Raw genomic sequence first — 23,104 nt, 5'->3', positions numbered from 1 at the left:
TACAAACACGACACATGCAAGGTCACCCCACGGTTACAGAACACGCTGCCAACTGTGTGGCGCTGGAGGCCCGTGGCGACGGGACCGGACTCTGAGCGCTAGAACCGTATAAGCCACGGAGGGCTCCAAAGTGGGGAAAAGCGAACAGCCAGCGATCTCTCGTTAACTGGGCAACCGGCCGACCAGCTACCTGCTGCAGCAACTGAGCACCTGTTACTTTTTCTTTGGTGGAAACTCGGGTAAGACTGCCCCACGGCGCCGTCCGGACACAGACACCCCCTCCGAAGTCTCCATTTCATTTTTTCTATGATCTTCTCCACTTCGAATGTTTTCCAGCAAACTCTGTCCTAGTATTAAAATCTCGCGACACCGGTGCGGGACCTTCTGTCCTAGCATTAAAAGCTCGTGACACCAGTGCGGGACCTTCAGGAAAAGAAGGCTAGATTGTGCGAAGGATACGGCACAGTCCGGTTCGACCCAGGACCCTCTGCTCAAACCCAGGAAGGAACCTGGCCCTCCTCAGGTCCTTAGTCTTTGCGGTTCTGAATGTGCTAGAAAAGGGAACCACGCGCCATATTAAAGGTGGCAGGAAGTGCCTCACTGTGTGCATCGGGAGCACCCACTCTCTGCCAGGCACTTTGCAGGGGGTGCCGCAGAGCGACCCAGACGGAGCAGACAGTTCCCGCCCTCGAGGAGCTTACGGCCGAGTAACGGCCTCTACGTACAGACACGCGACAGCGCAGGGAAGCTGCCGACTTCTCTGGATGCAGGATTTTCCAGCAGAAGGTGCTCTTATTCTTAAAAGTTTTATTTAAACACCAAAAGTCTGAAACACACCACCTAATCCGATGGTAAGAATAAGAAACTCTCTCCTTTCTATAACCTTAAGTTTTCAGACGCCCGTTCTTTTTATTTAAAAAAAAAAGTCCTATGTCAACATACATGTAATTCAAAGCTCAGCACAAAGATTAGCACAGGTATCGGGTAAACATAAAATATCACTGTACACAACACACAGTCTTCTCTACAGTCTCATTTCTGTAGAAACGGGTTTGATGTTCAGGCTCCTTTCATGAAGTACAAATCTGAGTCAAAGTCTTTAAAAAGACCTAATAATGCATTTTTGCTTTTAATTTTGCATTCGTACCAAAAACAACGCACCCGAGCCCCCAGCGGCCTGTTTGGCAAATGTGAAACGGAGAAAGCAGGAAGTGCCTCCAAGCCACCGCCGCCTCCCGCACCATCCAGTCCGGCTGCCCGACAGGACCTTCCCGTGACAGCGACAGGAGCGCACGGTGAGGCGAGCACGTTTTGGCTGAGGAAATAACAGGATTTAGAGTTCTGCCACATCCGTCTCCCCAACCCGCCGGCAGCGTCTCGCCCAGACGGCCTGTACCTTTATGCCGGCAGGAGACTGTCATCTTCCCTTTCAACTGAGGGCAAGCCTGGAAGGAAGGGCGCCCCTAAGATGGAAATTCATATAATGCTCCGTGTATATTTTAGGACCCCCCCCCCGGGTGTAATTATAACAAAAAATGCAAGGTAAGAAAAGCTGAATCACCTAACCAGACAAAGAGGTTGGGGGAGTCCGACAACAAAAGGACTAACTTCTTTACAGGACATTTCTATAGCCATTGCCCCGTTAAACCGATCGGTTTCCCGCAAGTTTTCAGAAAGAGCCCTGCTCTAAAACAGAGGACAGGGGCAGCTGGGAGGCTTCATCCTGCCTACAGACTCCGCCGACCGGTCTCATCAGCGCCTCGGAACCGAGCTCCCCATCTTCGGAAAAACCCCGCTCTGTCATCAGGATAGAGACGCTATAGGACCGTCAGAAGCAACTCCAGAGTCAGCAAACCGGACTCAATGCAAGGAGAGTTGGGTTTCACCTGCTCCGTGATCATTTTAAATAGCAGACATCAGGTGAGCAGACGGGAAGCTCTTAACTCCAAGAAGCTTTTTTAGCTTCAAGAAAGAGCGGTTCCAGGTTTACTAGGAGACCCGAGACACAGCTGACTCTGCCCGCAGCTGCCGGCTGCCGCTCGCACAAATAAGGGAAATGGAAACCACTGAGTCGGGCCTTCTAGACGTTTTTAAAATGGACAACTGGGAGGAGAAAGGTTAGACACTCCGTGGTCTCACTGAACAGCTCACCTCCACCCCAGGGGAAGAAGCATCTGAACGTAAAGGTATATTCGAGATTCTTCACGGGAGCCGCGCAGAGGCCCGCCATGTCCACGGTGGGCTAACTGAAGACATTCATGATTGCTCTGCTGTTGGCTGTTCATGCTGCCCAATGTCTAAAAAGAAAAAACGCAGAACCTACCTTACCCTTAAAAAAACAGGCCGGCTGGGGCCCCTGCGTGGCTCAGTGGGTTGAGCCTCTGCCTTCGGCTCAGGTCATGATCTCAGGGTCCTGGGATCGAGCCCCACACTGGGCTCTCTGCTCAGCGGGGAGCCTGCTCCCCCCACCCCCGCCTGCCTCTCTGCCTACTTGTGATCTCTCTGTCAAATAAATTTTTAAAAAATCAAAAAAAAAACAAAAACAAAAACAAAAAAACAGGCCAGCTGACCTAGCCAGCATTTCTGTTCATCAGGAACAATGTTGGCATAGGGCAGCGGGTAGTGGCAAGGGGCTAAAATTTAGCAGACTCTAGCCCCAAAGGCCAGCCAAGAGTTACTCAGCACTCTGCCAGGGAAATAATTAAGAGTCTTGAAGAAAACCGGATATAATTTACCAAATTAAAAACCAACACTATTACCATTAGAAAAATCACTGTGTGCTACCGTCTCTTCTAGGAAGGAGACCTACTGTGCGATGTAATTTTTAGAAAATTTATCACTGATCTATTGTCCTTTCAAACGTGAAATCTGCTAGCTCTGGACGTGTCCTGAAGCTGAAAACACAAGAGGAAGGGAAATTAAGAGGAACTCACCAGGAAGGAAAAGCAAGAGAGAGCAGAGGGGCCAGGGGCGAGCAGGCTGAACAGAGCCCGCAGGCGGGGGCCGGAGATCCCGGTTTCATTCCCGGAGCTGCGGTAACTCACCAAACCGAGGCAGTTCCTCTCCACCTGCGAGGGGAGCCGCCAGGGGAGCGGGGGCTTTGTAAAGCCGGCGTGCGCGCCCCCTAACAAGCACGAATAAACACCAACTTCTGCTGCTCAGCGGACAGTGGCGTAATTACAACAGAAAATATCTTTCTATTTAGTTATCACCCTTTAACGTTCCTTTCACCTAATTAACCCCTGGCACTCGCGAACAGGTCTAGCCCACATGCTTCCTCGTCTTCTCAGAGAGAAGCAGAAAGATGTCGCACTCAGCCACAAGCTTCGCCAGCGGTTCTAATAACTCCTGACACTGAAAAATAATTGGTAGCTTTGGCAGATGGGATAGTAGGGAGAGACGGCTTGAAGTCTGGGTGCTGGACACATGAGGGTTTCAGAATGAGTATCAAGCGTAACAAGCTATCAATTTCTTATCTGGAGTAATGGGGACAAATTAACCCCGGGCAGAGAGCGCGGGATACAGGTGTGGGTATCAGACTCCCGGAACGCAAGCGTGTTGTAGCTGGAAAGGTCTAATTGCATCCGGTCTTCACGCCTGACTCCCGGGCAGCGCGGCAACACGGCCTCCACCATCTCTGCCGCTTCTGACACAGGCACATTCTAGGAAGCGTGGAGGGCACGACAAGTTTAAGCCAGGAGAGCCAGTGGGCTAGAAGATTCTGGGTGTCACCCCTGCTTTCCCAAAGTCCCACTGACTGGCACTCTTGTCGGCAGGTACACCGACCCTTCGTGCAACCAGAAGGCGGCCGCGTGCGTGATGTGGCCATGCACGAGGGGGGCGTGCGGGGAGGTGGGGGGGCACCTCCCCGCTCCGGGCACAGAAATTCAGGCTGAGGTGGTGGGTGGATTTCAGAGTCTGCAGAATGCCTACCCCCATGCAGAGAGAAGCCATGTTCTAGTAAAATAGTTGCCATGTTTATTCCTACAGGGAACACATAATAATTCGGGAGACCCTTTTAGTTAACTCCCAAGAGGTCCATCTCCCCCAAAACGTACAACTGCTTTAAATAAAAACTTAATGTAAGTTTTAAATGGCAGCGGCACAAAATTCCCCGTAAGAACACCTCAAACACTGAACCTGATAAGGAACAAAGAGTAAGTGAAACTAAGCAGCCATGATTATGAAAAACTTCCTTGACATGATCTCCATGTTTACTGCCTGGTCCCCGGGACGTGAGACAGCGACAGGCCACGCGACATCTGAGCTGTGCGGCTCGCGATCCCCGTGCCGCCTGCTTCTCTTTCTGGAAAACCAATTCAACATGCGGGCCCCCATATCTGGATCAACACTATTCTTGAAATGACGGAGAAGAGAAAGAGAAGCAGAAGACTCCAGCAAAGACAGAATGAAACGCAGGAGACAAGACACAATCTGAACAGGAAACAGAAGCCATTTCAGGGCAGGCCACCCGGAGGCGCCTCTGAAGGGCTCTGGGCGCCGGTGCCGGCGGGGGGGACCCACAGCGGCCTGCGGTCGTGTCTATGTCTTGTCCACAGGGCCAGTGTTTCTAAAGCAAGGACAAAAAGTCCTTCACTGAGGAATCACGACAAAGGCAGGAGTAAGTGTTCGAATAAGGGCAAAACAGCCAGCATGTAAGTGGAGTGAGAATCTCCCATTTTGCATTTCCTTCCTACTTCCCAGAAGGACGCACCATTTCCACACGCGGGCAGCACAGTCCTGTTGCTTAGCACCGAGCTCTGGGACGCTATTTTCGCAATCCAAGAACACTGTAATTCCCGGATGTCCATTTTTAATTTTAGATATTAAGACCAATTAATGTCTACCATCTCTTCTGAACAGCCCACAGGAAAAGAGCTATATTCTAAGTATCAGGGACCCCTGCTGGGAAGAAATTCCCAGGCTCTCGTCCACGGAGCCACACACACCGGTGGCACTGGAGCACAAGCACCTGCACACCGGGGCTGCCCGTCGCTTTCTGCGAGTTTTCTGGAAGTCTCTACATGGCCTGCACATTCTTATAGTGGATACAGCTGAAATGTCTGGACATGTCAACATTAAAAACACCAGAAGTTTAAAGGAGAAAATATTCTTTTTCTTCTGTGTACAAATATCTCATCTGGGCTACGACAGTCAGAAGCAGGGAGGTGACACGGGTGAAGAGGAATTCCCGACCTCCTTGACATGTTAAGGAGTCAGGACTGGAGATCTGATAATGTGGGAGCTCATCAAAAATAAGTCACCATTATTTACTTACAGGAATCACCTGATCTTTTGACACATTAAAACCAACTTTAGTCTTGGCCTCAACCTCTTAAAAATACAGTTTTATGAACATGTTTTCAGTACGCAGCAGAGAAGAGAATCCGTGGGATACAGATCTGTGGCTGTTTGTGGGAACAAAGGATCGGGGTCAAGCGCCGTTTCGGACTCGCACCGTGTCCGCTGGCGCACAGACACCCCAGGCCAGTGAACCACGCTCCGCGGAGCCGCGGGGCGGTTCCAGACCAAGACAGGCATTAAAGCCCAACTCGGTCCAGCAAGGCCCTTACCCCAACTCGCCAGAAGAGATCATTCTGTTCCCAGAAATGACAGGGCATTCTTTCTGTTCAAGTTGCTTCAGTCAAAACACTTGAAAAATAAGTGTTCCTCACCGGGTGAGGAGTGGGGGGCTAGCGCTCCTCTCACAATGACTTACAATCTCTGCGTTCGGTCGTTTCACAGATATTCGGTAGTCCCTGGAGACGGAGACGGTACTTCAGAAAGGAGTTCCCAGGGCCCTGCTTCCGCTCCCGAAGAGGCCGGCCCACGCGAAGGCCGGGCTCAGCCAGCACATCCCACGTCCTGAGCCCGAGGGTGTTTTCCGCAACCGAGCGCGCCCATCCCGGCTCCCACCGCCGCTCAGAAGACCGGAGAATCGCAGAAAGGGCAGGGGCTTTGCAGTAACCTCTTAATCCAGTCAGGATCTGCGAGAGAAAGGCAAGCGGTACCGAGCGTGAGCTTCAGAGAAGGCAGGCGGACGGGCTGAGCCCTGGCCGGGCTGCCGAGGACAGGGACCGGCCCCCCGGGCCCGGCTCTGTGTTCTGGGACACAGCGCCTCACTCCCACTCCCCAGACGAGGCTGGACGAAATCGTGCTTCGCAAAGCTACGTGTGTGAGGATGTTTTCATCCCTCTGCGAGGGAACGGGAGCGCAAGGATCATGAATGAGTGATTCACAAAGCTCCGTTTCTTTGGCTGAAAGGACTGTACTTCGTTCCGAGGAGACATCCTTCCTACGCTGTTAATGTGCAAATCCTCTTTGATAAAATGACAGTAATGGTCATTTTCTAAATGCATGACTCGGAACCAGGTGTGACTGTACCGGGTCAACACCTTCTCCCCTATAACTGTGAGTGCCCTGCTCTCTGACCGCCCTCCAGACCCCACGGATTCTCTTCTCTCCCAAAACTGCATGGACTGCAACACCACGTCCGCTGGCAGCTGTTTCTCTGCTCCGTTTCGATCTTTTCCTGATTTCCTGTCTCATCAGCACAGCGACTCTCAGCTGTACGGAGTGTTTGCGCGTTCCCCAAATCCGTTTCAAAATAATGCAGTAAGAGGAGGGAAATGAGTGGGGGGCTACCGACGAGATCTAAAAGGCCACGAGCTGACAACAGCTGAGGCCGAGTGACGGGCATGTAAGGGTTCTTACACGCTCTTCTCTGCCTCAGTACGGGATCCCATGTTCCGTGGAACAAGTTAGAACACAAGCTGCCAACGCACCGACTTCTCAGAGCGAGACAGTTCTGGAGTAAAAATAAAAGGGCAGAGTTTCATGTGGAATGTTTTCTGTTTTAGTTCATCGAGACCACAAATTTTCCCGAAACACGTACATAACCGTGTGACGCTCACATCTAATTAGCTCATTTGGTGGGGGTCTGATGTGACTGAGCTTCAGGTCATGAATCTGATGTTCATGTGACAATTTCAGTCACTAAGTCCTGGCTCGTGTCTGTGATCTTATTTCCAACTCATCATCTCGGAAATGGGGGCTTTGTCACCAGGGCTATCAGGAAAGAGAATACAGACCAACCTGAAAAATCCCATCGTGGCTACTGGAAGAATGACTCCAAGTGCCTATGTAGTCATTCTGCCTTAGCAACTGTGTCTTTGTATACCTTACAAACTACAAACAGCAGAACTTCCATCCAAATATAACCTCTATCTGCCATCTAAAACAAGCTCTGGCATTTTCTTGAACGAATGCTCGGTCTGCAGGGACAGAGGAGCCCACTGCAGCCCTCCTTACGCACTAAAATGCATACGACCTACTCCAATTCTCATCTTTTAATGAGTCGTTGCTTCATGATCATCCTGTCAAGAGCAGAACGAGCCTGCTGCCGGTCCCCCACGGCCTCAGGCGAAGCCGGGTGAAGCCCGAGGCTGGGAAAGCACTCACCGTCCGGAGCTGGATGGCGGGCGATGCTGTCGTGAAGCAAACACCTTCTGTATATCAAGCTCTGGCAGGACTGGTAGGTTAAAAAGCACCTGAGAGAAGACAGACCCTATCATCAGGAGGAAGCCACAGATGATGGTTACTGTCAACCCATACAGGAAAGCACAGAAATAGTTCCCAGCCCGTGGCAACAGTGTGTCCCTCTGCACAAAGCTGGCCAGACTAGCCCACACTTAGCAAGGGTCCGGATGCTGAGCCAGGAGATATAAAGCTTCCAATCCAGTAGGGGCAACTTCTTTTTGGCCAATTGCAGGTCTGAGAAAGAGTTATTCTGTCCATACTTTGAATTTTTGACATGTTAAAAAAGATGAACATGTATTATACGGAAAATTACTCTTGTATGTGATTTTTAAGATTAGGTAAAAGCACTATCTTTAAGAATCTGACAGTACAGTGGGGAAAATCTGAAAGATACAGACAAAATTAATGGTGCAAAAAACGAGATGGGACATAACAAATGTTCACAGGCTCAGCTCTATGCTGTGACCACTCCCTGGGCATCCGCCGGGACCAGGCTAGTGAGGGAAGGGGAGACGCTAGGCGATGGCAGTGTATGGTGGGTTGTGTAGGTAAGGTTTCCCAACAGATCAGTTCTTCAGCCGAGTAACTTAGGAGCAGAGAAACACAGAGAGGAAGGGGGTGAGGGAAAGAGTCCAAGTAGGGGTACCTTGAGAAAAGACTTGGGTATTACAGGAAGAAAGGCTACACCTGAGTGAAAGCAAGCACCCATTCTCACATGGAGAAATTACACCGAGACCTTCCGGCACTAACTCCATTGAGCAAATGTGAAGACAATTTCTGTGAAAGAACCCATCGAGAGACAACAATGCATACTGGTGACACGTGTGAACTCTGGAGCTGGACTGCCAGGCTCTCAGCTCTGCGGTCACCAGCTGGATGACCCTGGGCAAATTATTCATCTCCCCCAGGCCCCCCTTTCCTCACCTGTAAAAACAGAAACGACCGCAGTGCCCCCATGCATGCTTGCTGTGCTCAACAGATGTTAGGTGTTATTACTACAAGCCTACTACTATTACAAACTTGCTTCCCATTCGTCCCCTAAAAATCAAATTAGAAAAAAGCATAAGAACACAGTAAAAATCCGAGGAAATCCAAGTATCTATCAACAAGGAAATAAATAACAGAACGTCTGTACTGTGAAACCCTCTACAGCCGTTGGAAATGGGATCTGGGGGCGCTTGGGTGACTCGGTTGAGTCCGACTTGATTTCGGCTCAGGTCACGATCTTGGGCTCATGGAGCCCAGCCCTGCATCGGCTCGACGCTCAGCAGGCAGCCTGCTTGAGATGCTCTCTCTCCCCCTCTGCCCCCCGACCCTGCTCACACCAGCCCCCTCTAAAGTAAATCTATCTTAAAAAAAAAAAAAAAAAAAAGCATCTATGTAGTAATGTGGAAAAAATGTCCACAATATTTTGAGAAGAGAATTGTCAAGTTGATAAGATAGAATGTGTAGCAGGGTGGCTCTTGATTTCGGCTCAGGTCATGATCTCAGGGTCCTGAGGCTCTGCACTCAGCACAAAGTCTGCCTGAGGATTCTCTCTTTCTCTCTCTCTCTCTCTCTCTCCCCCCACCCCCCCACCCCTCCTCCTGCTCACATGCTCCCTCCCTCTTTTGAATAAATAAGTCTTCAAAAAAAAAAGAAAAGAAAAAGAAAAGATAGGATGTGTAGCACAATCCTGTTTCTGTTAAAAATAAGTTAAAAAAATTAAATGGGTGGGGGCGCCCGGGTGGTACAGTCGGCTGGGCGTCCAGCTCTTGGTTTTGGCGCAGGTTGTGATCTCAGGGGCGTGACACTGAGCTGAGTCTGCTTGGGCTTCTCTCTCCCTCTACCCCTCCGCACTGAGAGCACACATTCTCTCTAAAATAAATAAATAAATAAATAATTTTAAAAGATTAAATGGGTGCCTACCAGGGACCAGGCATTGTTCTAGGAACAGCTGTGGACAAAACAACAAGCTCTTCCGTCCTCACGGAGCGTTCTACTCCAGAGGAGAGGGAGAACCAAAAAGTAAAGCATCTATGAAGCGGTGATGGCCGCCCGGGAGGCCAATAAGGCAAGGAAGAGCGACGACAAACACTAGGGCATGCAGGGGGTGCTGGCAGCGGGTGCTGGCAGCGGGTGCTGGCAGGGGCCGCCGGCCGGGTGCTACAGTTCTGGCAGCGTGGCCACGAAGGCAGGCTAACTGATAAAGGGGCACTTGAGGAAGCCACGCGGCCACCCGCTGGGAGAGCAATCCAGGCAGACACCCTGAAGTAGGAGACGCGCCTTGGGCACGTGCGGAACCACGAGGCGGGTGCGCGGAGAGTGAAGTAAGCAAGGCGGGGAAATAGGAGATGAGGTCAGAGCTGGCCGGGCCGGCTTGTGTAGCTCTGATCACTAAAGGGATTCGGGCTTTTACTCATCAGGAATGGGCGGCCTCTGGAGCGTTCTGAGCAGAGCGGGGTGGAGCGGGTGACTCTTAGCAGGCTCGCGGCTGCGGCCGCGCGGCGCCCGGGCTGGAGGGCAAGGGAGGCACCGGGAACCCCTGCAGTGGGGGAGCCACAGAAATCTGCGTGCGAGAGTGTCTCACGCCAGGACCACAGAGGTGGAGGCAGTGAGGAAAGGCCCGATTCATATCTGAAACGCCTCTGACTCTTCCAAGCAGAGACCATGAACGGGCTCCGGCAGAAAAGCCTGGTTTGCGTGGGGACAGAGTCAGGCTACAGCTGTCCGTTCAAGCCACCGGCGCGCAGATGGTCCGCGACTGCCAAGAGGTGTTGACAAACGAGAAGCAGGTCCACGATGGACATCAAGGAGACAGAAGAGAATCAGGAAAAACAAAGGAGGAAGAGGCAGAAGCAAGGAGAAAACCGGGGGGACCGTGTGTGGGAAAGCCAGGAGATGAAGGGGCCGTGAGGAGGAAGGGGGGAGTGACTGGTGTCAAACGCAGCTCACGGGTCTATAAAACCCGAACACAACCGAGCTGCCCTCTTACAGTGACGTGGGACGGCAAGAGAAGGAAGACCTCCACCTTCAGTATAAAGTTAAACCAAATTAGCTTAAACAGGTACTACTTTTGTAATAATTTTTAAAAATTTAATGCTACTTCAAAGGAAAACAGTATTATCAAAATAAAGAAATCCCTCTTGGGGAGCCTCACTGGCTCAGTGGGTTAAGCCTCTGCATTTAGCTCAGGTCCCGATCTCAGGGTCCTGGGATCAGGCCCCGCATTGGGCTCCCTGCTCAGTGGGGAGCCTGCTTCTCCCTCTCCCTGCTCATGATCTCTCTCTCTCTCAAATAAATCTTAAAAACAAAAACCAAAAAACCCCTATCTCAAGCAGTAAAAAAAAAATCCTCTAAAAGAGTGTCCTGCCTTACTCAGACTGATAAAGTCTACATCTTGTTTTTTAACAGCAGCGTTTCTCCAACCCAGTGGCATAGGCAACATTATTCTGGATATACACTTCCCAGGGGCTTGCGCTATACAAAAGTGGACAATGAGCAAAAGCACGGGCTGGCTTAAAATGGCTTACCGGAGCCAAATGTGGCCATTGGAGCAGACTGCCTGCTTGCGGTCTGTGAATGGCAGGATCTCTTTGCACAAACTACAGTGCTCAGGGAAAGTCTGTTTGTTCATCTTCTTTGAGATGTGTCCAATCAGCACCTAGTGAGACAAAGCAGTAGCAACACTGAGCGGCGTTGAGTGCAGGACTTCCCGGAAGCAGACGGAGGGACGACGGCAAACGCCGTGCGAACACAAGCTCGGAGGCCTGCGTTTCCACGCAGGCTGGTCATACTGTCTGGACGCAGCAAGGCTAGACCCTCACCATGTGTGGACCGGCTGATTGGTGACCCTGTGATAACCGGGTGAACCCAACAACTAAAGAAAAAGCTTCTGAAAACCAAAACCTTATCACTTGCCTTGTTTTAGCAGAGCCTGAAACAAGGAGTTCAGAGTTCTACTGGAAGACAAAGTATTCAGGTCTTCTGTAACACGACTTTAAGAAGGAAAAGCATCACCTCTCTGGGCCAAGTATTATGTGAAATTCTAACTTTGTAGAATTGTACAAATGTCCATTCTTATACAAAATTGTACAAAATGCCCATTCTAAGACAGGCTTGCAAATATAATCAGGATTTTAAAAGATAATTCCCCTTTCTGACAGCCCCAAGACCCACGAGCAACCTAGTCCAGCAGCCCGCAGCTTGCGACACACTGAGCCCCATCGCCGAGGCAGGGTGGGCCCCGCTGTGGCGCCGGGCCTGGCAGAGAGAGAGGTCGACAGGGCAGGCTCTAGACCCCGGCCCTACGTCAGCTTCGCTTTTCTCTGCCTTGTTTATTAGGATTACACCACTTTAAAAATAAAAGTCTAAAACACGCTGCTCTACTTCATTATTTGGTTGAAAAAACCTTCACTGGCTACATCATTCGGAGGCACGGGGTACACCCAGCCTTAAGGACTCTCATCTTACGAGGAGACAACATCCTTCGAGGTTTTTAATCCATCTATACGTAAGTTCTCGCAGAGGAACTCTCTACTTCAACCATTCACTGAAATTAGTTCACTGAAGTTTTGAGGGTATCTTAATAGCTCAGACGGGTGTCTTAACTACGCTGTATATAATTTACAAATTTAAAGCGCATTGGCTTTGGCCTTTTGTTTTTTCAGCCTTAAGAATTTTAATTTATGGTTCCTTCCAGCAGGAACAACCACCCTCCCTTCTCTTCCAGACAGCCCAAATCTCCTGGTACTGGTGCCATGACAAAATCCGCTTAGAACTGCTCTAGGAGAGATGTGCTCCAACATTTACATGAGGAAGAAGCGCTTCCCTGTGCTCTCACCAGCCTCGACCACGCAGGCTCACCTGTGTCAGTGCAACTCTCACATCCCCAAAGGGGGAGACATTCCTTCCAACAGGGCAAATACTGGTTCTTGGGAGGACAAAAATTCTTACCCTTTTTACGCAGAAAGTACATCTAGGCAATATCTACCACAAATATAAACAAAATATAGCTGTGGAACTATTAAAATGTCACAGGCAGGAACAATTAGGAGAAAAAGGTCTAAAAACGCCGCGGGAGTGGTGGGCGGTAATAAACACCGCTGGTCTAACGGCACTGACACGCCAGGCGGAGAATCTCACAGCGCGTAATCACTAGTATGTCAGTGCACTAGGTGTGAAAAGGTTCATTTCATGCACATAGTGGGATTTTTTTTAAAACATGAAATGCGGTGTTTCTAATCAAAACTCGGTTCTATCGATAAGCAGAGGCACCATCTTCCCTCCGTCAAACTGGCTCTGTGGAGCCCTGTGACTGCTGGCTGTCCCCGCACTCACGCCACACGTGGACAACTGCCTAAGCCGTCACCGCCAACTCCCACCTCCTACTTCCTAAAATGTTTTGTCAGTCTTTCACAGCTTCTTGTGATACTCCCTCTAGGTCCTGTGAAACAGTGATCTCCAGGAAACTTCTGCACAACTCAGACCACAATGAAACAATTTTTAAAAGCTGACTTTCAAAGATGGGGACGCCTGGGTGGCTCAGTTGGTTAAGCGGCTGCCTTCGGCTCAGGTCATGATCCCAGCGTCCTGGGATCGAGTCCCACATCGGGCTCCTTGCTCAGCAGGGAGCCTGCTTCTCCCTCTGCCTCTGCCTGCCTCTCTGTCTGCCTGTGCTCACTCTCTCTGACAAATAAATAAATAAAATCTTTAAAAAAAAAAAAAAAAAAGCTGACTTTCAAAGATGGAAAGTCAGTTACATGAAAAGTACACTGTAACTATTCTTGCCATTACTCCAAATCTCCCGTGTATAATGATTTTAGGGGTGGGGACACACACTACTCCCTGACTATATCAAAGATCTCAAGTCCTCCCAAGTGTGACCAATCCCTGTGCTGCCGCCAGCGCTGACCCCCATGCCCCCAGAACCTTTGCAAACAGGAAGGAAAGAAAGCAGGGTGTCACCCTTCCCCATACTACTCGCTAACTGAAGCCTCCACCAGCTCATCCCGGGCCTGGGGATCTCGGCCCGCCCGCAAGCCTTGTGCATCAGTCAAGGCTGCAGTGAACTGAAATATTTGTCGTGTGATCGGAATGTGTCCTCTGCATTAATCCATGTTTCCTATTTACTCTCCTGCACTTCATGCCAATCAGCTACCTACAAGATACCAACGTGAAAGCTGGGTTAGGACTGCCACTTAGACCACTTCTCCCTCATGAAGAAAGCAGACCTTTTACAGTTTTAGTGTTTCTGCTGAAAAAACACCTACCCGTGCTGTTCGGTCATCGTACTCCTCGTCAGACATCAGGAAGTTACAGAGGCCTCGAGTGGGGATGCTAGTGTTTTCTGTGATCCAGGTATGCAGGTACACCTCCCCTAAGACTCGCTTCATGTGCTCCCTGGTCAAGTGCATTTCCACAGCTTCGATTTTCCCTTGGATCTCCAGGAGCTTCTCTTCCATCGGCTCGCGGCCCCCGGCATCTCCAGCCTGGGTCAGGGAGTCGTCGGCGGGGTCGTCCGCGTCGCCCTCTCTGCTCCTGTCCTGCAGGCCCTGCCTGTTCGCCTGTTTGGAAGACGTGCCTTCCTCCTGCTGTTCTTCCTCGGCAGCGCCCGTCCCGGGGGAGTCAACTAATAAGATTTTGGAGTCCTCGTGGGCGGGTTTCCATAATGCTTCTGAAGGCGTTTTCTGCATAGACTGATACAAAATCCTCAGGAGGAAAAGTTTGAAGCGCCAAAAATAGGTGGCTCCGCTGCTTTCGATCTTTTTTTCCAAAGCTTCCTGTAAAAACTGAGGGATGTGTTTATCCTTTAAAATCCTCCAGCGCACAAGATCTATTAAATCCACCTGCTTGAAGAGATTTTGAACTGAAGATTCCAAGAGCTGAGCAGCTGCCTCTTCAAAGGTTTTGAGAGTCACAAACTGGACCTGGTGGTTCTTGTTCACGGGGTGGAGGCCGTTGACCATGCCCTCGGTGGTGATGACGGCCAGGTACGCGCCGCAGGGGCTCACTGCTATCCCATGTGTCCTTACCGAGCCGAACACATCCGAGAGTTTAATTAACTGGTGTTCAAACTTTAATGCGACATCGGTGAAAATGGGAATCAGCTGCCTCACCTTCCCGTCGCTGGAACAAGTATATACTGTTCCGTTCTGCTTGTCTGCAGTCATGGAGACAATCGGCAGGGAGTGAAGGCCTGTGACGTGGGAATTGTGGACATTGAGACCCGCTTTGGAGATCAGAAGAAGACACCAGAACACGTAGGATCCTCTTGCAGCCACCACTAAGCTACAGCTACACTTCTGGTACGGGTGGTAAAGCGGAACACACTTAATGCTGTGCACGGGCAACTGGTCCATTTCTTTCCACAAGACGACGGGCTGCCTTAAGGTGAAATAGCCTTTAACGGCTTTGAGATTGACAGGAAGAATTTTTACAGGCCCAAAAGCACTCCCCACAATAAGGCCGCTCATTTTGCGGTTATTGTGCTCGTATTCCCACCAAAACAGAACACTAGGGGAGCTGATTCCTGACTCGACCGTGCTGCACGAAGAGATGGACTCCTTCCCCACAAAGGGCAGCTGAAACTGCCACACGGCAACGTCGCCGTTCTCGAAGAGGACCGCCAGGAGCACACTGCCCACGTCCCGGCACTCGTTGTTATGCTTGACCTGCTGCGTGGTACAGATGCCCGACCACTCCATCCTGACTGGTGTCTGCATGCTGTGCCTCCTCTGAAACTCCGCGAAGTCCCCGAGATTCCCCTCGGGGGCCTCATTTTTAGAGAGCCTGTAACTGGTCTCATAGAGACGTTCTCCGTAAATCTCAGTCAGGTCGACCAGCTGGACCCACTGCAGTCTGTTGAGGTTAGCCTGGATGGTCAGGCGGTTGTCCATGGTCAGTGCTGCCAAGAGGCACCGGCCATTTGCATCGCAACCCATGGGGGACCAGCTGGTATACTTGAATCCTCTCATTGGTGGCAAGGCCTTCCCCTCAGGGTTGAACACCCTATCCAACATGAAAGTCTGACTGACTGTGGGGTCTTTGGAGGTGGCAAATTTCTCCTTACACTCAGCAACCTCTGCTTTTGAGCCAACCTGAAAAGAAGAGATACGAAAACTATCAGATAAATACTGCACTCTAGGAGGAATATATTGACATTACTTAGGGTACTAACTGATTAATCAGTTTTAACTGGGCCACATTAATATACACAGAATTTTGTATCAATTCCGTTAATTTTGAAAGACACGCATTTAAAAGATCAAGTACATGTCTGAAAGTAAACGAGTACTTACTCAGAAAGTAAAAATTTTTTCAAGGATCAGAATAAATGTCACCACTATTCAAAGCCTGGCTCCCACATTCTTCTTAGAACTGCCATGAGCAACAGCCATCACAGGAATGTACTTGATCCTTAAGAGTCAACACAGCACTTAGCTGAACTAGTCACAAAGCCCTAAATATGTGACATATTCACGAAAACACATATCCGTATACATCGTTGATACAACTGGGTATCTGGGTTTTTACAACGTCTTTGTGATACAAATGTCAGTTTTAAGTCTCTATTTAAAATTTCACTTAGAGATCGTGCTGAAAGCCCACTTCCAACTGCTCTGTCCACTGTTTCTATAGAATAATGTCCACTCCGATTAAACTACTTGCCATTCCTTGAGTGCTCCCTCCTTGGCCTCCCCTGGGCCGCTTGTCTGGGATGCTGTTTTCCTATCTAAATCCCATCCATCCTACCAGACCTAATTCTCTCTCTGAAGCCTTCTGAAATCTTTCTGGCTTTCTCCCATCTCTCCTTCTCCAATTTTGTGCCACATATAAGCGCTGCTATTTATTTAGTGTCTGACTGTATGATGGCAAGCTCTTTAAAAGAATTTTAAAGGAACATTAAAGACAAAGGAAGAGACAAATGACCAAAAGAAAGTGATCCGGAGCCAGGAAGGCTAAAGCCAAAACAAAGCCTAAGTCAACTGAACCATGTCTTCGGATATGTGCGAAGCAGGAAGAGAAAAACACTCAACCCTACTGTCCTTAGAGAAATTGACCCAGAGCAAGAAAGCAGAATCATTCAGATTTATTCACAATCTCCTTTTATGTAGAAGCTGATCTTCAAACCGGAAAGGGTAGTTATTACACAATTACAAAGGAATTCAAGCCTAAGACATATATGGATATGATAAAAATCACATTAAATGAGTTTAAGTCCCCAAGCCCAGAGGAATTACACTTTAGGACACATAGGATAAACCTGGAAGATACTGAACTCCAATGACTGACTAGTCCTTGATAAAGCTTGGATAAACTGGGAATGTATCAGAAAACCAGAGTACAATAAACACTTTTAAAATATCTCCTAAATGGAAAATGGGTAACAAATATTACAGACCATAAAACCTGCTAGGGAATAAAATCCCTCAGTTGTTAACAAAATAAAGGTTTGTGAGGCGCCTGGGTCACTCAGTTGGTTAGTGTTTGGCTCTTAGTTTGGGCTCAGGTCATGACCTCTGGGTTGTAGGATGGAGCCCTGTGCTGGGCTCTGTGCTCAGCGGGGGGTCTGCTTGGGATTCTCTCTCCCTCTCCCCTCTCCCTCATGGTCGCACATGCTTTCTCTCTCCCTCTCAAGTAATTATCTTTTTTTAAAATAAAGATTTACTTAGAGAGAGAGTGTGCATGCACAAGCAAGAGGGCTCAAGCTGGGGTGGGGGGGCTCAGTGGGAAAGAGATATACGGACTCCCACTGAGTAGGGAGCCCCGGAGCCAGAAGCCAGGCTGGATCCCAGGATCATGACCTGAGCTGAAGACAGATGCTTAACTGACAGGCACCCAGGTGCCCCTAAACAAATAAATCTTAAAAAGAAAAAAAAGAAACGTTTGTGTAGACAGAAGTGATCATTAGAAACCAGCATAGGATAACTGGAAAAATCTAATCTTATTCTCTTTTCTGCTGGAATTGCTAAATGACATAAGAAGCACGGAAAGGTAGATATAAAGGTATCCAACAAACGAGTCAGACTAACTTTTCCTAAAGTGTGTTACGTAGAACATTACTCCCCTAAATTGTCCCTTGAAAAAGCGTTCTGTGGCCACCTAAGTCTTGGGAACGTTGTATGTTACACACCATTTCTCCATGAAGAGTCTCAGGAGCACATTAAATGCCTTAGCCAGGGAACTGCTGACTTAACCAGAGTTTTCCAAACTTTTTTAAATTTTTATTTATTGATTTTTTAAGATTTTATTTATTTATTTGACAGACAGAGATCACAAGTAGGCAGAGAGGCAGGCAGAGAGAGAGGAAGGGAAGCAGGCTCCCCGCCAAGCAGAGAGCCCGATGCGGGGCTCGATCCCAGGACCCTGAGATCATGAATTGAGCCGAAGGCAGAGGCTTGAACCCACTGAGCCACCCAGGCGCCCCCCCCCCAAACTTTTTTTTTAAACAATAAAACTTTGTTGGGTGGTATCATCCTATATTTTCCTAAAGTATACTCTGGAAATGGTATCTTGGGCAGTATATCTTGATTTAGAAAGGCATTTAAGATAGCCTCTCGTATACACCTATGGACATGCCAGTGAAATAGACTGGAAATCCCAATTAAACAGAGGTGCAGCTGGCTAGCCTGTTAATAAAATAATGCTAATCAAAGCCCAGAGCTTTGTATGGGTAGATAAAATCTGAAGTATTACAGAGAAGCACAGCATAATAACTAAAAATGCCAGACTACCTGGGTTCAAATCCTGGCTCTATCACATATGAGCTCTGTAACCCTGCACAAACTACTTAAACCTTCTGGCCCTAATTTTCTCATTTATAAAAAGAACACAATAATATATGTGTCACAGAGTTAGGAAAGTTAAATAAGTCAATATACATAAAGCATCTTTTAAATAGGCTTCATGCCCAACTTGGGACTTGAACTCACCACCCTGAGATCAAAGAATCCCTACAGGCTGAGCCGCCTGATGCCTGAACAGCATGTATTAGTAAGTGTCGGTAACTGTTAGTGAGGAGGAGGAGAAGCAGGAGGAGGAGGAGGACGGGCACTCTCTGGGGATCAAGTACAAGTTAATGAGCCCTAATAAAGTATGTAAAACACAGAGAGACATGAAATTGTCCACCAGATAAAGGGTAGATATAAAATCACCAAATCTTATGACACCGTACACTAAGCAATAATCCTTAGGACAGGTAAATGTACTATAAATAAAAGTTACTCTAGAACTAGGAGTAAACTTGACAGGACCTATACCCCAGAACAGCAGCAGAGGATGACATAAAAGCAACACTTGGTTCCAGTCATTGTAGGAAGAATCCTTGACGGGATAGAGAGAATCTTGGATCTCAACAGCAGGAAAAACCTTAATGGTTTTGTGTAGTAATTTCTGATGTATTAGTTTGAAGGAGTACAGTGCCCCTCCTTTTAAGTCTCCATGTCACAAAACCAGCCACCAATTAAAACATGTACTCAGATGGCCAAGGAGTACACCACATAACAGTCCAGTTCCCAGAGGACCACACCCAGCCAGTCATTTAATTACAGACTACCCTATTTCCAATTGGCCACTATTATTACTAATAGCTAATTCCTTCGTAAGCACCTAATGAACAGAAATTCACTTGAAGCTATTCTACAGGAAGCTTCTTGAAGGTAGGAGTAAGATTCCAAAGATAGCCAATAGTTATTTAACTTAATGTGGATGGAGTTAATACTTTCTAATGAGCCTAAAAATTCATGCAGAGTAAAATCAGTCACTCAAATTTTATCAGAATTTGGAACTGTATCCAATTAGATGAGTCACTAAATCAGCAGTCCAATGGGCAGAAAAATTGCAAATTATTCTTAAATCACAATTTTACTGCTTTTCATATCATTTACTTATATCATTCTCCTTGGTATCATGTAACTTCAGTGTCCAGGACAGTAACTTGCAAATAGCAGATATTTGAACTACTACGTAACTGCACATTTTCCTGAAATTCATAATCTAAATAATGGGGTCACAGAGCAAAAGCTTCAGAGGGGCTGAGCATCTAGCCTTCTAGCAGGGCCCTACAGCGAACTGATCGAGGCCGCAGAATGGCCACCTACCTTTCGCATCAGAGCAAAGGCAAGCTGGACAGTACAGAGCAGCTGAAACCCCTAGGCACTACCGAAGGGTAAAGCCATCAAAGTACTGATACAGACGTCCTTACATTCCTACCACTGCAGCCCCGGTTTACCCGACAGAGGCCTCTTTCAGAACTGCAGGGACAGCTCGGCATTCACTCACCAAATGCTCCTAATCTAGTGCGACTGCTAATTGATGGACGGTTTGTGTGACGCGCATACCGAAGAATGGTACACGAGGGGAAGGTGCCACTCATTAAATTCCAAGCCATCCACTAATTATAAGCAGCATACAAAAGATTTCCTATTACTTATTAGACAGTTGCACAACCAATGAGTCCAGTTTTTATCAGAGTATTATGGCTCTCTACATATCGACAGCTACAGTACTGAATCCAGAACCTGCTTTCTTCATACCTGCATGACTGAGTTTATTACTTTGAGTATTTACAGCCTGCTGGTGTATTCCCTCTGCCCCTCCCTGCCCCTTGTGCACACGCATTCTCTCTTTCTCTTAAAAAAAAAAAAAAAAGAAGAAGAAGAAGTCTAAACAACACAGGTTTTATCATCCCCCCTTGTACAGACAGGCCTATATTGCTATTTTGTGCCAAAGCCCAAGTTCGTACCCTCTACTTTACACTAACCCTAATCATCGTCTTCTTGCCATTAGGCCCCCCCCCCAGATTCATATTCCTGCACCATTCCAGGCCAGTCCATGCTTATGAAACTGTTACAGCACCTTTGGGCTTCCTAGATTGAAGTCAACTTCTTCAGACTGACCTTCGGAGTTCCTAAGTTGGCCTCACCTCACTTTCCCTCTCTAGAAGAGATCGTCTGTTGACCCATAATTACTCACACAAACAATAAAGTATGTCTGCGACTTAATCATGTATGTGAATAAGATGGACACCTCCTTCCTGCTACACGGACGCCCCTCTGCTCCTCTTACAAGACGAATCCAATGTTCTTTCAGGTCTCCTTCAGATTCACCACAAGATAACACTCCCTGATTACGGGCCTCCCCTCCCTATTCCTGCCATTCTTTAAATTCTCTCTGCTAGGGGCGCCTGGGTGGCTCAGTCGGTTAGGCATCCCGACTCTGTTTCAGCTCAGATCATGATCTCAGGGTTGTGGGACTGAGGCCTGCGACAGGCTCCACACTGAGTACGGAGCCTGCTTAAGAGTCTCTCCCTCTCCCTCTGCTCCTTCCCCCACCTGAGAAATCCTCTCTGCTGGGGCGCCTGGGTAGCTCAATCAGTTAAGTGTCTGCCTTTGGCTCGGGTTATGATCGAGCCCCAGATATGTCTCTCTGCTCAGCAGGGAGCCTGATTCTCCCTCCCCCTGTCACTCTGCCTACTTGTGCTTTCTCTGTCAAGTAAATAAACAAAATCTTTTTAAAAAATTAAATTGAAAAAAATTCTCCTTGCTAAATCATTAAATCTGGACCACGTTGGACACACACACTTGAAGTTTTCTCTAGTTCGTGTACACATGAACATCCTTAGAAATGGTAAGGCTATACCTTTTAAGCTACTTTCTTCTGCCTCCGTCTGTTTCTCAATTTCACAGTATTACCAATATCTGTCTACCTGATTTGGTTATACTCGAGCCAATTTGTTCATATCTTCTCCAAGAAGATTTTCAGGGTTTAGTCCTATCAGTCTACCAGTGATTTAATGCAACAACAAACTGTTTGTTTAAAACGTTTAAGTGTGAGACGCCTCGGTGGCTCAGTCTGTTAAGCGGCTGCCTTTGGCTCAGGTCATGATCCCAGCATCCCGGGCTCAAGTCCCACATCGGGCTCCTTGCTCGGTGGGGAGCCTGCTTCTCCCTCTGCCTCTGCCTGCCTCTCTGCGCTCTGTCTCTCTGACAAATAAAAATAAAATCTTAAAAAATAAATAAATAAAAATAAAACGTTTAAGTGTGCTAAAAAAATTAAAAGGTGGTGTTGGCTCCCTGCTCCCTCCCCACAGCTAACGATTCATGTCTAAAATGGCAGTGCAGAAAAAATTTTAAAACCTTCCACTTTCACATAAATACATTCTCTGGGCATAGATATACACCTTTACAGTGCTTATCACTACCTGATATTACACTCGTACTTGTTCATGACTTGCCAAAGAATGTAAGCTCCATGAAGGCAGGCACTTGGCTTTGTACGCTGCTTTTTTTCCAGAACCGAGGTCAGCACCTAGCTCACACACGGTGCTACTCAAGTATCCCGCGAAGGAATAAATACACACTCCGTATAGATCACATACATGCATAAAGTTTTATAAAGGAGACAGGAAACGTGTTTATACTTTTAAACCACTAATGAACGATATGACTTACTATCTGGGAAAAAAATAAATTTGAAGATAGTGATACTAAAACAGTAAAACTAGGAACCCTAAAGTTCTGAAGGCAAACTTGGCTTATACGAAGCTGAAAACGCTAAATGTACACAGAGGCCCTGAAATCTAAGAACCGCATTTATTTCCGAAAGCTTTCCTTTCCATGCCAATCCCAAAGATTTCCCGCTGTGAAAGGAAAACCCTGGAGTATCCAGCTGCTCAAGGTGAGAAGGAACATTCATATACTACAGTCGCTAAGATAGCTAAGGCAACGAGAAGGACCAATTGTCTTCTCCAAAGCAGAAGCGGCACAAGAAGAGGGCACGTCACAGTAAACAAAGCCAGACAGGGGCCCAGGGAGTCGGTTCCAAACAATGGGAGCAACTGTAGAGGCGAGGTCTGGGGTTGGGTCAAAGTGGGTGGAGTTTCAGAAGGCCCTACCGAGAGTCATCAGCGCCAGCAGTGGGGCAGGCGCCGGGGCCAAGCAAGGACCTGGGTCCCACGAAAGCTCCGGGGATACCTGTGTGCGTCGGAAGGGGGGTGGGTGATCTGGAAAACTGGGCGCGAACGGCTGCGAGGTTTTCTGTTTTTAAATACGGCGACCCCGGCCCTCAGCCCAAAGCGCGGGATGCGACGAGGGGAATCCCCGGAATGGGAGCAGGCCAAGACTCCCCAGGGACCGGTAACGCGGCCGCGGGAGGGAGGCAGAAGGAGCCCCTGGAGCTGCTGGGGTCCGGGGGGTGACTTACTTTGAGGAGGCAACTGTTGAGAGGAGCGGGCACCGAGGTGCGGTGGATAACCAGGTCCTGGCCCGGGTTGTGCACGTCGCAGATGAGCTCCAGCACAGCGATACTCCGGGCCGTGGACACGGACACGCGGTGGTCCTCGGACCAGGCCAGCGGCTCCAAGCCGCTCACCGCATACTGCAGCTTCACGGCCGGCTCCCGCCGACTTACCAGGAAGCGGAACGCGGCACTGGGCCCGGGGGCCGCGTCCGCCGCTGGCTCCTTCCCGCCCGCCTCGCCGCCCCCCTCGCCCTCCTCCTCCTCCGGCGGCGCAGGCCCGTCGGCCGCGGGCCCCACCCGGGCCTTGTCGGCCGAACTCATCTCCTCTCAAGTGCGGAGGCCGGAT

At 48.7% G+C, this 23,104-nt stretch overlaps 1 protein-coding gene across 1 annotated transcript; it reads right to left on the bottom strand.

Annotated features, from left to right (window-relative positions):
* Positions 1 to 3,960: 3,960 nt before the first annotated feature.
* On the bottom strand, positions 3,961 to 23,079 carry GTF3C4 (general transcription factor IIIC subunit 4; the record flags this gene model as incomplete). The annotated part of the gene is made up of 5 exons (XM_080819560.1): positions 3,961 to 5,987; positions 7,462 to 7,550; positions 11,052 to 11,182; positions 13,791 to 15,617; positions 22,723 to 23,079. The coding sequence occupies 5 exons, from the start codon at positions 23,077 to 23,079 to the stop codon at positions 5,923 to 5,925; spliced, it is 2,469 nt and encodes an 822-aa protein (XP_080675686.1). The 3' UTR covers positions 3,961 to 5,922.
* Between the last annotated feature and the right edge of the window lie 25 nt (positions 23,080 to 23,104).

The sequence above is a fragment of the Martes martes genome (genome assembly GCF_963455335.1).
Source record: "Martes martes genome assembly, chromosome: 12".
NCBI lineage: Eukaryota > Metazoa > Chordata > Mammalia > Carnivora > Mustelidae > Martes > Martes martes.
Note: the sequence above shows the minus strand (reverse complement) of the source record. Positions and strands in the feature narration are given on the sequence as shown.